Source organism: Lotus japonicus, chromosome 4 (assembly GCF_012489685.1).
Source record: "Lotus japonicus ecotype B-129 chromosome 4, LjGifu_v1.2".
NCBI classification, from domain to species: Eukaryota; Viridiplantae; Streptophyta; class Magnoliopsida; order Fabales; family Fabaceae; genus Lotus; species Lotus japonicus.
Genome location: NC_080044.1, coordinates 75,673,419 through 75,691,026, shown reverse-complemented (window position 1 = coordinate 75,691,026; position 17,608 = coordinate 75,673,419). Strand labels below are relative to the sequence as shown.

At 34.4% G+C, this 17,608-nt stretch overlaps 1 protein-coding gene across 1 annotated transcript; it reads left to right on the top strand.

Moving 5' to 3' along the window:
- Positions 1-9,340: 9,340 nt before the first annotated feature.
- LOC130710177 (scar-like domain-containing protein WAVE 5) lies at positions 9,341-16,926 on the top strand. The gene is made up of 9 exons (XM_057559348.1): positions 9,341-9,829; positions 10,893-11,056; positions 11,416-11,539; positions 11,812-11,944; positions 12,070-12,137; positions 12,228-15,294; positions 15,400-15,501; positions 16,469-16,576; positions 16,674-16,926. The coding sequence occupies exons 1-9, from the start codon at positions 9,366-9,368 to the stop codon at positions 16,725-16,727; spliced, it is 4,284 nt and encodes a 1,427-aa protein (XP_057415331.1). The 5' UTR covers positions 9,341-9,365; the 3' UTR covers positions 16,728-16,926.
- Positions 16,927-17,608: the final 682 nt, after the last annotated feature.

Here is a 17,608-nt window from a genome sequence, read left to right as displayed (position 1 = left end):
TAAGAATGAAATTAAATGTGAGGTGCACCATGATCCTTTTTATAAGAATCAAATGTGAGGTGCACCATGATCACCTCATGATCCTTTTTATAAGAATCAAATGTGAGGTGCACCATGATCCTTTTTATAAGAACCAACTTGGAGTTTGTGGTGCATTAATTAATTTTGGACAAGAATGCCCTTATTAATTGAATTTTCTCTCTTTCCACTTTCCATAGTAGTAATGATGCATAGAGATTGAATAATGAGTGGAGGGTAACTTTGGAAAATTGATATAAATTGAGAACAAATTTAATGTATTTACCTAAATTAACTCAATTTCTAAAGGGGTGTGAAGTTGTGGCTTTGTACTTATATTAAGGAACGGAGGGAGTAATTAAAATTCATTAACCGGAAACTAGGGTTGGAAGTAGGCTGGGCTTCACTAGGCTTTGTGCTTAAATAGGATTAGCCTACTTACAATATTTAAGGCCTCAGTCTGGCCTGTAGCCTGTGAAAGGTTTTTTTAGGCCCAAGCCTATCTATTTGAAAGCTTGGTTTGGCCTGATAATATTTAAAAGTCTACTTCATTGTAATACATTCAAGTAGACCGAAAAGTTTACTTATAAATATGTTAACAAAGTTATAAAGTAATGAGTTAAAATACAATAATATGATTATATGGTCCAAGTCAATAATCATTTTCTAAAGAGGTTTATATAGTTAAATAATATAATCTCACGTATTTAAACATAAATAGTTCAATAAGTATATAGTTTTAAGATATTATAATAAATTTTAAAAAATAAATATTTATTATTTATTGAATAGTCTAATTAAGGGGACAAAGCCCTTCAAATGAAATCAAATATAAGTTTTAATTTACATTAAAAGGGAAACATTTTAAGATTGAGGACGGGGAAAAGAAAGACCGTCTTCATGTTTATCATCAAATCAAAGAATTAAAGGAAACAAGTCACTGAAAAGAAAGACCGTTACAAAATAGAGATAATAATTAAATGTGTTTGTCTCCGAATGATAGCTCAAGTGGTAAGAGCTAGGGACATAAGGGTTGGGTGGGGTGAGGGTGAAGGGTCCCGGGTTCGAACCCGGAGGAGGGACTAATTTACTAACATTTCTAACAACTAACATTTGCCTATAAAAAAAAAAATGTGTTTGTGTGTACATTTAAATTGATCAAAAAGTATATTCACTTGTCTGAAACAAAATATATGAATTAGCCGGGGGTGTAAGAGTACATTCAACTATCTTAAAATGTATAATGTGGAAATCAACTATCTTTGTACTAAGGATTGAGGCAGTGCCTCCTTAATACAACTATTTGCTTATAAAAAAAACTTTTGTCAAAATTAACTGTGAATTAAATATAAGAAATTGAAATAATTTATATTTAGATTTTGGGTTGTCTAAATGACACAAGAAAAGTTTTGGGTTAAATAACTCATCATCCAATCACATTGAAGATAAGTGAGTTGGAATTTTTATATTTTATTTATTCATTTTTTTCCAACTTACTTATCTCCAATGTGATTAGATGATGGATTATTTAACCCAAACTTTTTCATGAATCATTTAGATCACCCTTTAGATTTTTTCTCTTCTAAAAACCAACAAAATGTCTTTCTTTTTTTTAACGTAACAAACCCTTTCTATATTAGAAAAATTGAGTACAAGATGCACCCAAATAAAGATACAAGATAAATCATGACCAATAAACAAGCGACAACATCTAACAGAAACAATACAAACAAACAAAAGTGACAAATAATAGACTATACTTCAAGCTGTAAAATCTAGTGTCACCATCTTGCTATAACTGAGATAACTTCATCTTCATCCCATACACCATCTTCAAACTAAAAGTAACATATGGATTTGATTCTCAATTAATGAAAGATATACAAAAATGCTTAAGTCTTGCCTTCAACCACCATCGGAATCATGAGTAAACTGTCAGTAACTTAATAGTTAATATAGACTTTTGCGGAATCTTTTATTTACAAATCCTCCTCTTGCTCCTTATTTATTTATTTAATTATTTTGGGTCGGGTCGTCAAATAACCTCTAGTAACATGAATTCGTGGCACACATATGGTTTACCTTTTTTTTGTGGTCAACTCACATATAGTTTAACTATAGAACCCATAATTGGACAAGCCTACAAAATCCAATGCTAAGAGTCCATGAAATAGTCTTCGTTCTAGCTATAATTAAGCCCATAAACTATAAATAGGGTAACAGGCCAATGATTTATAGTCCCTAAGAGGCCGAACAAGCAAATCACAATTTTTGGGAGCTTGTGACATACTTTGAAAAAATGTTATGAAAAAATAAGTGTTTAGCGCGGGTTTTAAAATCCCCGTAAAATAAATACACAATTTTGTGATGTCTTTTCTAATGAATCGTGAAAAAATATTCTTTTTAAAGTTTTTAATACTTTATCGATTGTGGCTGTCAAAAGCCACCACAAACTGCATGTGTCATTAGGTGATCATTAATGAGACTATGTATGTTCAAGAAACATTTTCCTATGAAGTGAGATGAGAAAAAGTTCGTACTTCATAGTTCATAGTGAAGTGGAAATGCTTCAACCTACAAGGCTACTACTTGGACCCAAATGTGTGAGCGCTAGCTAAATAAGTTGGTTGAACCGGTGTAGTAGAAATTGACCTTACAGAGTATCGGAATTAGGAATGATAAAAAATTTAAAACAAACTTGGAAAATTGATACAGAAGAAAAAGTGATTTTTTTATTAAAAGCCTTCTCTCCTTCAAAACTTCACATATTTTTTTCACTGGCATGATCTATAGCATCAATATTTTATTGAGAAAGAAGTTCAAGGCCACCCTAACCCCCATCACCTGTTTGCCCTTAATTTCCAGTTTCCATGTCTTTATTTATTCAGAGGATGTGTGAGTAGCACATGTGAATGTCATGTGAAACTGTTATCTCTGTTTTTCCTTTTAATAAGTCTTGGATTTATTAATTTATTAAGAAGAAACATCGAGCTTCTAAGACACTCGACTTCAAATAAATCCTACTTGACGACACCAACTTCCAAACAAGATTCAAGAAATTAATTATATGTTTCACCTTATTTCACTATTGAATTATCACGTGAATTCTTTAAGCCTTGAAGGTACCAATGGAGATAACACACTATATCAGTGATATACTTTCAATATGTAATGCCTATAAAAAAAAAGACACTGATTTAAGTGGCAATTCCTTACTAGCTAGCGGTCGCCGTCATTAAGTGATAATCTTTTGAGATCCAAGTGATCATAAGAAATTATAGTTGTTTCTCCTATAAATGATTTTTTCAAATTTTTACTTAAAATGTTTAACTTACTTACCACAAAACCAACATCAACAAAATTGAAGAATAAATATATGCAGTCCAAACCATAGAACTTTGATGAATAGCAAGGAAAATGCAACTTATTTTGTAAGTTTATGAAATCTTAATACAGCCTAAAAGTAGGTGCTAAGGGATAAGTATAATAGATTTGATTGCTTGCCTTCATTGTTAATACAACAAACTAAGTTTATACAATTAGACATAGGTTTAGCTAGAGATAATGATTCATCACCAGCTTGCTATTCTACATGGATGAACATGCACGAACCAATGTAAAGTCCAATAGTTTAAGGTTGGCAGCGCGCGGCAGAGCTAGAAGCGGTGGTGCGGCAACAAGGATGTGGGGAAGGGTGGTGCAACGACGAGAATAGGGGGTGACAAGTGGTGGATGATTAGGCAGTGGATGCTTGACGGGGCGACATAGGAAGAGGTGGAATGCCGAAGGCAGTTTGGAGAGTGTGATAGGGTGTGAGGGTTTCAGCGAGCTTATAAGGATGATCAAGTGAACAAATCATCGAAGGTTAGCGTCAGCAGACTTGACCAATACTACTAGCAGGCTGAGTAGAAGGGTTGGGTTGACTTCAAGCTAGCTAGCGTTGGTCAAAGTCAACGCTAATAGGGCTCACAAATTTTTTGACAATGATTTTAGCGTTGGACAAAACCAAACTTCGACTAGAATCATCGCTAAATGCTAATAAGTCAATGTTAATTAACTTTTGTCTATCTTTAAGTGGAACATAATTTAAAAGTCAATGTTCTGTATCAATTTGACTAACATTAATAAGCTAATTTTAGCGTCGTGTAGGGGCTGATGCATTTAACCCTTTCTTGTGGTGAACAAAATGGCTATAGAGAAAAAAGTGATAAATTGAAGTCATAGCTCTAACTAATTAAATCTTACCCAGAGAGAAAGTAGCTGTTCATTTTATTTGAATGAAGCAAGTGAGTTCAGAGGCGGACCTACATGGTGATGAGGGGGTTCACTTGAACCCCCTGGAAAAAAAATAGAGCACACTTACCCCACTATATAAATTTTACCCCTTTATATAAATTCTTTTTTGAACCCCCTGAAAATTTTAAATTGTACTAATAGTTTAAATTTTGCACATATTTGAACCAAACTCAAACTCACTTATCCCACTTTCTCACACACATGTGTGTCTCAGTGTCTTTATTGCAGGAAGTGTGTTTATAAGTACTGGGTAGTCACAACGTCAAACCCATAGCATTACAACAAAGCATCATTATTCTCTGCTTTTAATAAGGCAAATGTGTTGGAATTTGCAAGTTTTTATCAAAATGAATTCACTCCATTTAATTTAGTGGTGCTTGGTGTCTGGTGATGCACTAGATTCCTACATTATCGGTATGCGTAGGAATGATGAATTTACCTCTTTGAAAGGACTCCAACAGCTTTCGGAGAAGTTGGTTGAAAAAGGAAAACATGTTGTTTATCCACAAGTTTATCTTCTTTTGAAATTTGCGCTGATTTTGCTTGTTGCTATGAATATTGTGAAGAATAAGCTGCGTAACCGAATGAGAGATACATGGATGAACGATTGTTTAGTTACTTACATTGAGAGTTATGTATTCAATACCATTGACTTCGAGCTTATTATTCAACGATTTCAGAATATGAAATCACGTAAAGGACAATTATGACTTGTATAATTTATTAGTATAAACATATTAAAGTTGTTTTTAATTATATTTTTATTGATGTGTTCGTTTGAAAATTTTGAACCCCTGACCTTGGGTCCTGGATCCGCCACTGAGTGAGTTGACGTAGAGGTTTAACACTCCATTCTTTAAGAAATGGTTGAGAATTTGATTATCAACTCATGCGAACAAAAAAAAAGTCATTAATTTAATCTCACGGCTATTAGCTGTGAGAATACATTAATTAACAATATAATTATAGTATTCCATTGAGCGGTCATGAACCCTTTAATGATGGGCAAAGATGCCTAAAGACATGGAAACACCTAGGATTTGTATATCTGGTCTGCCGTGCATTATTATATTCACTTACACATACTTTTAAATATCTTATTAACTTCAAACCTGATCTATGACTATAGTATAGATTAGCAAATTGAAAAGATATTTTTCATTTTGAATATTGTGAAACAGAACCCCCAACAAATTAAATTGAAGAATTAATTAGCACTGCACTGCCTGTCTATATTGATTACTGTGATGCAGCAACGTGAACTTTCCACTACGCTGCTAGTGGCAGCATTGGATTTGGCAGCAGCAGAGTGCCGTTGTGGCACTTTGGTTGAAGAGTTGTGCTACTAGATAATTAACAACCAACATCACATGAGTAGACATTACTCATTATTTTTTTTTCTAATTTTCCAGATGATTTCAAAGAGAAACAACTGTGGGAGATATTTCCTGCAATGACAAGGAAATAATACTAGTATGATGATCATTTTGGTAATAATTAATTAGAACCTCATGGATCAAATGGTGTTTCTTAATTTCGTGGGTGAAGTAAAAGCCAACTTAACTATAGATTCTAGATATCTGTTCCAAGTCAAACCTTTCACCAAACTTTAACCTTTGGATTTGTTCGTCAACTCTTACGCACTCAGCGAAAAAGATGGTTCATCATATTTTATTTGCGAAGAATTTGATGAGAATTGCCTTAATTTATTAATTTTAATAGTACTGTTAATTGTTTCACGAATCAATTAATGTTCAGATTGCCATATATGATGACTTCGATGTCAAATTGTAAGCCACTACGCCCCACGAAGAATAAGCTATCATAACAACGAAGGTTCACCAAAATTGGTATAGATATTTTTTTTATAGGCTGGTTTAGATATATATCTGAGTTTCTTTAGCATTTAGTCTAGAATTTGGTTTTTGAGCGGTGCATTTGATCCAAATTTTATTATGAAAAATTTACCTATATAATGAGATTTCATAGTCTCGATTAAATTAGTTTTGTAATTATCAATTGTGGAGATACATTAATTAACACAATAATAAAAAAATAAGCTGCCATTATTATTTTTTCCGTTAACATTTTCCCTCTTAGATAGACCATGTATAACATTAAGAATTTGGTATATTATGTCATACACTTACATAATTATGTGCATTTTATTAATTAAAGTGCACTCACGTGTTTATTTGAATAATGTATGCAACCAAAAAAAAGAATAATGTAGTAGATTCATTAAAATGTAATATTTCACTTGAACCTAATCAATTTGCATACCTACTCAAAACTAAACAAGGAAACCTACCTTATCATCAACATTTATGATATATGACAAAGCAAAATGGTATGAATTCTTTGCCCCGTACTGTTGTTATTAAAGGCAAATCTCTTTCAATCACTTTCGTTTTTCCTTCTCTTTAACTTTTTTATTTTCCTACTAATTGTTTTTCCTGAGAAAATACCAATCTTATACCTACGTTTTAAGTAGAGGGTCCATGCCAATACTATATATACCCAGTTAATTATAGCAGGCAAGAAATAATGATTGCAGAGTGTAACACGCAATTGCCATTTAACTTAGGAGCTAATACCTCATTTGGAAGCCTACTTAAGCTTTATACAAGTTTTGTGAATAACTATGACCTATATATATACATAATTCTTAAATTTATTTCATAAGTTATTCATATTAGCTTATGAATAAATTTTTCTTTTACATCGGAAAGATAAATTGCACCTGCTAAGAATCGATCTATGGATCTCCCCCTACCCAACTCATATGTCCTCCGCTCCTACCACTCGAGCTATCTCACGGGAACATGAATGAAAAATTAGGCTTACATATAATTTATTTTTAGTTTATTTTAATAAATTTCTGAGATTAACTTATTTTAATATTTTTAGCTTATGCCATAAACCGTTATTGCAATAAACATTTAATATAATTAATCTATTTACTAGATACATCCTACATTAATTCAATTCAAATGCTTTCTTATGATTCAACTAAGAATGACATATAAATAATTATCAAAATAGAAAGAATGACATATAAATATTCTCAAATGTTGTAAGAGTATGGAGACATAAGAGTTTGTGAATGGTAAAGAGTTCGAATCATGAGGAAGACTAATTTACTAACATTACAAACATCTAACATTGACTATAAAAAAAACTAACATTACTAACAACTAACATTTGCCTATTAAAAAGTTCAAAAAAACATTTGTCTATAAATATATATATATATTTATATTTTTTTTAAATCTCCATTCATTCCCTAATTAATGTAACCAACTTTATACATGATTTTCCATAGTTATTAATTAATGCTCTAGGTATTTCATCACCACACAAAAACAAATTTGTAGATCATAGCATTTAATCCTTGAAACTGAAATATCAGAAAACCACTCCGTCTGTAATTATCACCAGATAAGCATTTCTCATTTTTGTGTTCATACACATCACTGTCCCGCATTATCTGTCATACATGCATAGAAATATTCCTTTTATTTAAGTTTCTTGAAAAAAGGTTTTCCTTTGAAAATTATAAACAACTTGTCCGTAAAAATATTTCATAAACACAATTGAACCACATCCACATTGTATTTTTATTTTCACCAATAAAACTCAGTAAAATTGGTATATAATTAGTCCCTTTAAATATACCATTAGTGATTGCGTGTATATGGCATTAATTATTTTGCTAAGAATGGCAAAATCAATTTTAGTCACCTTTGAGTCTAGCAAGGATCTATTTGAGAACTATCACCGATACTCAATTTGACATTTTATTTCTAACACTTTCTCTTTCATTATTTGAAACTCATGTAAAATCCACTAATTTATAAAAGTCACACTCCCCAATTTAGTGAGTTATATATGGATTTTATAGTAACAAATAAAAAAAGGTTTTGAAATGGAAATGTAGAAATGGTGTTGGAAGGAGAATGTCACACTCCGATTACACCCTTAACATATCATTTATTAGATCAGTGTTTTGGATCAGTCGTCGATGGAGATATTGGATTGATGGGTTAATGGTCCAACTTGTGTGTCATTGGTTGGACAAATTTTATAAATATAATATTCATAAATTATTTTATATCATATAATTTAACTTAACTGTATTTTATATCGTATATATAATTTAACTTAATTGTATTTTATATTTTTTTGTTACAAAGAGGAAGATATTGTACTTTATATTAACAAAATTTATATATTTTTAATCATGATATAAATATATAAATATGCTCAAATATCTCCAAATTCTAACTGGTTCAATGTTTGATGTTTAAGTTTTGCTCAAATATATAAATATGCTCAAATATCTCCAAATTCTAACATGGTTCAAAATTTATATCTTTTTAGTATGTGCATTCAAACCTTAGCCAACCCCTCATTTTTGTATCGATTGCGCGAGTTCTCTACTGGTATTCAGGGAATAATTTCAAGTCATGTTGAGTTGATCATTAAGTTAACAATTCTAATAAGCCAATTGAACTGACCCGCCGAGTTTTAGTTGAGTCAAGTATACAACTGAATGATGAGCCAACTAGATCGATCATAAATCGAATTACGTGTTGAGGCGGTTCGTTTAGACGATCAACCGGTCTGATTTTTTCGACGCTCCATTAGATCTCTATTAAGATCTAAATTGATGAGTGTGAAAATCGTCAATTATCAAATTAAGGTTTTATGAATAAAAAATACTAATTTATGCCTTCGACACTACTTCCATTATGTGTCTTTAACTAATGATGTTACTCGTTCGTAAAATAGTTGCATGTCTCTTCTAACCAATCTAGTTCTAGACATTACATCCCCTTTACCATTTTGACCCAACCCTCAAAAGGCAAAAAGTTTGTGGCTCCCAAGTCCCAAATCAGTAATTTCACTCTTCATAGTTACCCCCTTCAACACTTTCCGGACACACAAGGCATTGTCCCCAAACAACAAGGGCATCCTAGTACTTTCAACAATCCACCCTGTTCTCTGAGACAAGGATTTCCTTTGAAGAATGGCTTGCAGAGTTGGCAATGTCCTTCTTCTCCCTCATTCACTCCCCTTCATCGATCCGTACACTCCTTAACCTGCTCCCTCCTTCACTCTTCTTCGTCTCTTCTCTTTGGCAGTTACGCTGCTTCAATCTCCACACCCACCCACTTTCTCTCTCCTCTCCATTAAAAATCTCATTTTTCTCTCTCTTCATTCCCTTCATTTATTGCTTCCAATCACACTTGCACATTCATTCATTCATTTCAGAACAACCTTTCACCTACAAGGGCCAAAAAAAGATCATATTTTTTTGCTGGGTTTTCACTCTTTCAGTGAAGGGAAGATCAGAGATGCCTCTGGTGAGGTTGCAGGTGAGGAATGAGTTTAATTTGGGGCAACCTGAGCTATACAGAGAGGCTAACAGAGAAGACCCTAAAGCTGTGCTTGATGGTGTTGCTGTGGCTGGACTTGTTGGGATCTTGAGGCAGCTTGGTGATCTTGCTGAGTATGTCTTCTTTCAATTTTGAACTTTTGTTTACTCAAAAAGTTGCAATTTTTACCCATTTGGGCATTATTTGGGAAGTGGGGTTGGTTTGTTTTGGTAATTTCGAGGCTTAGAGGTTGTGGGGTGCTCAGAATGCTGGTTTTGGTAGTAACTGAATGTTGTTGCTATCTCACTGAGTTTTTGTACAGGAAGTAAGAAGCTTAGCTGTTATAGAATTGAGCTTCTTTTTGTTTTTTTAATTTTTTTGGGGATTTTCAATTGGTAGTGACATAATGCTCTTTGACTTTTTTTCTTTTCTGAGCTTTCCCATTGGATGGATTTCAGCTTTGTAGGCAGTTATTGGTTGTGTACAGTACAGCTATAACTTGGTTGCTCTTTGGATAATCATCACTGTTATGCTTTTAGCCTCTTAGAACTTTGAGTGGTTGGTTCACAAGGTGAAATGTTTGGAAGGAATGGAACTCACCTAAAAATGCTTCCTTGCTCTAATATCATTACTAAATCTTGATTCTTTCTTCCATTTCTTCTTGACACTAAACTAATTCCATCTCATACTCCAGCAAAACAACTGTAGATATAGTTCATAGTAGAAGTACTATTACTAATCTGATCCATTATGGATATAACTGGTTTTCTGTGTACAAAGAGAAGATGTATCTTTACCAAAGCAACTTCCTGCAGATAGCTAGTGATTACTGTTAGTTTTGCTTGCTATAAATCCTTGCTTATGGTCTGTGTTTTTTGTTACTAAATTTTGCAAAGATCTCGTGTTATGTTTGTGTTAAAATAAATCACAAAAAGATATAATGTTAAAAGAAATAATGGTATGTCTTGTGTGGATTTGAATTCCACTTTCTGTTTACATGTTTAGTATGTGTGCCCCAGTCTCTGGTGTCGGACGATTGAGCAGTTCTTGATAATTGTGGCATTTTCTCTATGCTTCTTGAAACCTTGTTTAATATCATGTTATGAATGCACTTTTATCTAAGTAGTTAGTTTTCCTTCTGGTGTTTGTTTGTATTGATGTTGAGTTTTACTGATGTAGCTTTTTTTGAAAATGTAGTTTTGCAGCAGAGGTTTTTCATGGTCTGCAGGAGCAAGTGATGACAACAGCTTCTAGGAGTCATAGATTGAATGTTCGTGTACGGAACATTGAAGCGTCCCTGCCTTCCTTGGAGAGGGCTGTATTAGCACAAACAAGTCACATACATTTTGCTTACACAGCCGGTATGGTCCTTTTAAGCATTGATCTCATCTTGTATGAGGATTTGCTGGAAATGAACACATTATTTTTGTGAATTATGTTCTGTTTAGCATGGAATGCATAAGTAGTCTAGGACCTGCAAAAGATGCGCAAAACTTGAATTCAAGTTTCACTTGTATCATTCAGGCAGTATGTTTATCTCAAATTAACTTTAATCTGAATCAGCAATTACTCAAGCACTCAAGTGGCAGTAAATTAGCTTTGCATAGATACCATACATTTATATTTTTGTATTGAATATGGAATACTACATTATTTAATGCTCATGATGTTGATTTTCAGTCAATATAGGAGTTCTTGATGAAAAGCAGTTTATTTTCAGGTTGTGAATGGCATCCACGAATAAAAACTGCACGAAATCATTTCATATACAATGACTTGCCTCACTTTATTATGGACTCATATGAAGAATGCCGTGAACCTCCGCGTGTGCACTTGCTTGATAAGTATGTTGAAATTTCTTTCGATTCCCTTCCTTTCCCTGTTTGTCTTTCTGTTTGAAAATAGCAAATTTAGTTCAGTACTACAGCTTAAACTAATTTCCAACTATTAGATGATGAAATATTTCATGTCGTTTCAAATTCGTAATGGTGTGCCTGGATCATGTCCCTGTCCATTTTGCCCATCTCTCTGTTTTCTTTCGAGCTCTGAAAGTATCAAGTACTATGTCAGCTAATCTCGCGGTAATCGTTAATGAAAAATTTCATGTGTCAATCAGATTCGATACTAGTGGTCCTGGATCTTGTTTCCGTAGATATTCTGATCCAACCTTCTTCAGGAGAGTATCTACAGATTTAGACGAACCGTACTCTGAGAAGACTGAAAAGGCTAGGAAATCCCGTAAAAGCAAGGTACTATGATGATCCAAGCCTTTCAATGGAAGATTATTTTTAACTGAGTTTCATTCCTGTCATATGCTTGCATTTAATTTCTTTGCAAACAATTTATTGGTGCTTATATAAAAAATGTTTGACAGAAGAGAAGATCATCACGAAGGACTAGGGAACTTTTAAGGGGTGAACAGATGCATAGCAGTAGTGGCAGGTATAACTTATATGTCTATTGCATACTTACTTATGGCATACATATTGTATATTCAAAATCAACACTTACATAGTATATTCTCTCCCCCAGAATGCAATTTAGTTCTTCCACTATCAATGGCCGAACTTCTTCCTCACAAGCAGCCTCCACAATAGACATGGCAATGAAATCAGATATGGAGGATTATTCAAATTCTTTCGATTCAAAGTCTGGTGCTGGATACATAGAATGTGTTTTCCATCCAAGTAATTATCTGCAACCTGATGAGCAGGATTGTAAGGAACCATCCTCTTCCAGGTCGACACAGAAAATCAATAATCGTCAGTCTGTATCTCCTGCTATAGATGATAGTATTTCACATGATTCATTGGAAAAGAAAATTGCCTCTAGTTCATCAGGTGTTACTTGGGATGAAAAAGAGGAGATAGTGGAATCTAATAGTCAAGCCTGTGATACAGATAAAATTACAGAGAGGCTTGTGGAAAAGCATGACTCAGATATGCGTGTGGAAGAGGCTGTTGCCACAACAAATATTGATTATAATGATATCCTATACAATGAAGAAAGAAACCTGAAACAGGTCTCCAGCAGGGTTCAAATAGACGACATTGACAGTGAACCTGATGATTACATGGATGCTCTTAACACCATTGAATCAGAATCTGAAATTGATCTTGATTATGAAACAAAACGAGAGTTGCAGCGGTTCACTTCACTTGTCACTGATGGAATGGTTGAAAATGAAGTTACTAGATCTCCTTCTAAATTATTAGACAATAATGTATCTGATGTTCTGCAAACTGTCCCCTTAAATAAAGACACAGGTGAGGAAGAAAGTGATCCCATATCTGAGCCACATGCATCAAATTTGGGATTGGTAAGTCCATCCAATGTTCTTGATAGCATGAGAATTACCGGAGACACTTTTTCCGTAAGAAAAGAAGCATTCAGGGAGCCTGACTTTCTGCAAGAAATTCCTTCTCTCCCATCAGAACCACATGCATCAAATTTGGGATCGGTAAGTCCATCAGATGTTCTTGATAGCGAAAAAATTACCAGGGACCCTGATTCCTTAAACAAAGAAGCGTTCAGGGAGCTTGATTTGCCACAAGAAATTCCTCCTGTCCCTTCAGAACCACATGTGTCTAATTCAGAACCTGTGAATCCATCAGACGTTGCTTACAGCGAAGAAATTACCAGAGAGACCGTTTCCGTAAACAAAGAAATGCTTGGGAATTCTCCTGACTCACTGCAAGAAATTCCACCTCTCATACCAGAGCCACATGCAGAACCTGAGAATCTGTCAGATATTCTTCATAGCCAAGAAATTACCAGAGAGGCTGTTTCCTTAAACAAAGAAATGTTTGGGAATTTGCCTGACTCACAGCAGGGAATTCCTCCTCTCACACCAGAGCCACATGCATCTAATTTGGGTTATGTAAGTTCATCTGATGTTTCTAGTACCAAGAATGTAGCTGATTCTCATTCATCTGAGAGTCCCAACTCTGAACAGGATCGTCATACACATAAAAATGATGTTTTAGATCACTCAGTATACACTCATACCTTCAGTGGTTCTCATACCGCTAATGATACAGTGTCAGCACCCATTAAAACAGATATATCATTTTCTGATTCTAGAAGCTCTAATTCACCAGATGAAGAAGCTGGTAAAATCAACAACAGTATCTGCAAATATGAAGAGACACGAAGAGATTCTTTGGGTGATCATCCAGTTTCATTCTGGACTAATGGTGGATTATTAGGACTTGAGCCATCAAAACCTCCTGACTTTGACAAGTCAAGTTCTTTAAGTCAAGGGCCTTTGAGCTCAAAAAGCGAGATGGATGGTGTTTCACGTCATGATTCAATGCAAAAGAGCAATGGTCATAAAGAGCAACAGGAGTTATCGCACGAGGTTACTGAACAGAATCGAAAGGGATCAAGTTTTGGATTCTCAACAGCAAGGCATAATGATGGTCGATCTTGTATATCTGAAAAGACATCTGGCAGTTCTCAGCTGAGTAATGGATTTTGTCAAACCGAGAGGAACAGTTTGGCAGAAGCCGGGGTTATGGCACCTGGAAGTGTTCTCCCAGCTGGACCTGCCACAAGGGATTGTACTGAACACAGCCAGGGAAACGGTGAAAACTCATCACGGATGTTTGGACTTGGTCCTCGATTGTTATTAAAAAGCTTCAACCGAAAAGTTTCTTTTGATGAAAAATCTGGACCTTATAATTCTCTGAGATCTGTTATACTGGAGCAGAGTGGACAAAATGACACCGCCGACCAACCACTTCCTGAGACGACCTTTAAAGAGAAAGCTGGTTCTGGATATCCTATAGATTCACTTCCTCCTTCACCGCCACTTGAAAATATGAAAATATCCTTCCGTCCTGTCAGCGGACTCGAGATCTCCAAATTAAAACTGAAGTTTCCTGATGGAAGTAATCACCATGAAAGTATAAGGGAGATGTTTCCTTCATTCCAGTTGGTCCCAGAGTCTTCTTCCATTCCTCTGGATGATTCAGTTTCTCACTCTGATGATGATGATACTTTCTGTAGATCATCTCCGTATGTTTCAGATGGTTGTCATACCCCTTGCTCTGACTATGATTCTGATCAGTGGGAATCTGATGAAACTCCTGAAAGCAGTGATCATGGGGTACTTGATTCTCCTCACAGTGAACCTATGTTAAGTTCAAAAGTACATGGTGGAGTGTCCAATGATGATACCAACATAAAAAGTGGACATGGTACATATAATACAAATGGTGTGGAACCTTCTTTATCCGGGTCTTCACTTGACTTCCCAAGTTATGATACTGTGAATCCCTTTTTTGAGAAAGAAAGTAATGAACATTCCAAATGCAATAATGTTGTCATGTTACATAGCCAAGCAGAGCCTACACCACCACCCCCACCACGACCACCACCTCTTCCTCCGACTCAATGCCGGGTCTCAAAACCACAGTTGGATGTGACAAATGAGACTCAAAACAATATGTCTGAAGATGCTGAACATATTTACAACCGAAGTCTTTCGGAATCTACTATCTTCCAGCAACGTAGGATCGCAAAGGTTGAGCAAATACAAAGTAATCATGACGGCCACGAGTCTTATGAAAACATGATACACCAACTGAAGGAGAAGGTACTCATTGGTCTCATTTCCTTTACTAAAACATTATAGTTATGCAACCATGGTGGATAATGGAATCTAACAAAAAGTATTCATCTTGTTATGCCTTTCCTGCAGCTGGATCAACCAAAGTTGAATGGTTGGAAGGAAGCAAACCAGTTGAGAATGGGAAAGGAGACAGATGAAAGGGAAGATTTCCTACATCAAATCAGAGCAAAAGTAAGTAGTTATATTATAGTTTCAACGATTTAAGGGTCAATATTCATTTTTGCACTCCAAAGAATCAAGTGTTGTCGATTTCATCCAATTATAAACAACTCAAAGTAGTCATTAAATGTTAAATACTTCAATGTTTGGCATCAAATTTGTCCCTAACATGACATCAAATAAGTCCTCTGTTTGACTCAATTGATGATAAAGATTGACTTTGAAGAGTTATTTTGATGTATTTATAAATGGAAGATTCATCTCATGATATTTATTACTTTGGACTTTGGAGGACCGAAATTTGCATTTATTCATGATTTAGTAGTAGATGATAATTATGCTGAGTGTGAAACTATTCCTCTAATATTTCTCCTCGTTTCTAGATGAGTTTGGATCCTCTCCCGCCACTTTGCCTTCACCCTCCTAGTAGAATATTAGCCATTGATCTTCAATTTTAAGGGCTGAGATTGATTGAAAGTGAGAGATAAATTAAATGATTTACTGTACAATTCACTTTTTATACTTGGTTGCACCTGCAGCCGCAGGAGAGGATCCGGATTCATAAAAAGATGGGGCAACATTAGAGAATTGTAATTGATAAGAAATCACATTCTATTAGGACTAAGGATCTCTAGTTTACTTGTGACTATAATGTATATATATCTTGAACTGGGCTATACCTTTCAACCATTAAGATCTGTTTACTTGAGCTTATCTTATAGCATAAGCGTTTATGTAAGTATTTGCGAGAACTTATGTACCTATTTTCATAAGGTGTTGAGATTAATTTATGTATAAGCGCTTATTACCTATAACCTATTATTAGCGTTTATTGACATCAGCACTTAATTAAGCTAGCTATCCAAACGCACACCAAGTCTAAATCTGAACCATATCAGTACATAACATAATGTAGCAAACTAAGAAATCATGTTTATTAAAGTTAACTTTTGCATTGACTTGTCATTTATTGGTTCAGTCCTTCAACCTGCGGCCCACAGTAACAGGGAAGCCAAATGCTACCACGGTTCCCACTGCAAGCGTCAAGGTTACAGCAATTTTGGAGAAAGCAAATGCAATTCGTCAGGTATTCCTCACTCCTCTTCTGTTATCTAATACTATTTTTTCATTACTGCTTGCATTTTGCATCTAACTCTGCATCCATTATCTGAGAAAACTTGCAGGTTGTTGGGAGCGATGATGGCGAAGAAGATGATGATACCTGGAGTGATACATGAAATTTGTTTTTTTGAATTTTATTTTTTTTAGCTTCATACATGAGCAGTCCTATATGTTTTTAAGCCTCTTGAAGTGCAGATGCATGAGGCTTTGTTGTAAGTACACATGTGTGAATAAATATTGTCTAGTTGTAATTTAGTTTAGTGCAGCAGCGGCTATTTTCTCTAATTTCATTATCATATGAATTTGTCTTCTTTAGCAGTTTTTGCATTGAATCTTTCAGCTGTGTAAATCAGGTTGAGCCAATATAATCCGAGATAGCTAAGTTCCTGGGGAAAAAGTTAAGAAGATATACCATTAAAATAGGTGGTGTGCTGGTAAATATTTGTAACTTCTTGAGTTTGATTTGTAAATATGTTTAATGGAGCTTGAAATTCACCACTAGATTTCATAATCATGTCATGTGTCATGTTTCTCCATTATCTTCTTTAACATAAAATGACATAATCATGTCTCATGTTTCTCCATTATCTTCTTTAGCATTGTTCGACCTTAGATTTGTTGACTAGAAGTAGAAAGCATGAGAAATGATAACAAACTTTAGTGATATCATATCACAGCATAATTTCAAGTCAAACTCAATAAGTCACAATTAGTATATAACCACATATTTATCTAATCTAAATAGTATATAAAAGAGAACCTAAAAGATGACAAGTTTTGACACTTGGCAAGCAATGAAGGAGGTTTCAGCAATTTTTCCATGATTAAAAAAAATCAAAAAAAAAAAATCTTATTACCACTTTTGGAAACTTGGGAGTGGCATCTTTGCTAATTGTTTTTTTATCTAAGGGTAGTCATGTAATAGCACCTGTAATTTATTTTATTTTCGAAATATTTTTAATCTTAAATTTGACTAACATTGATTATTACTTCACAT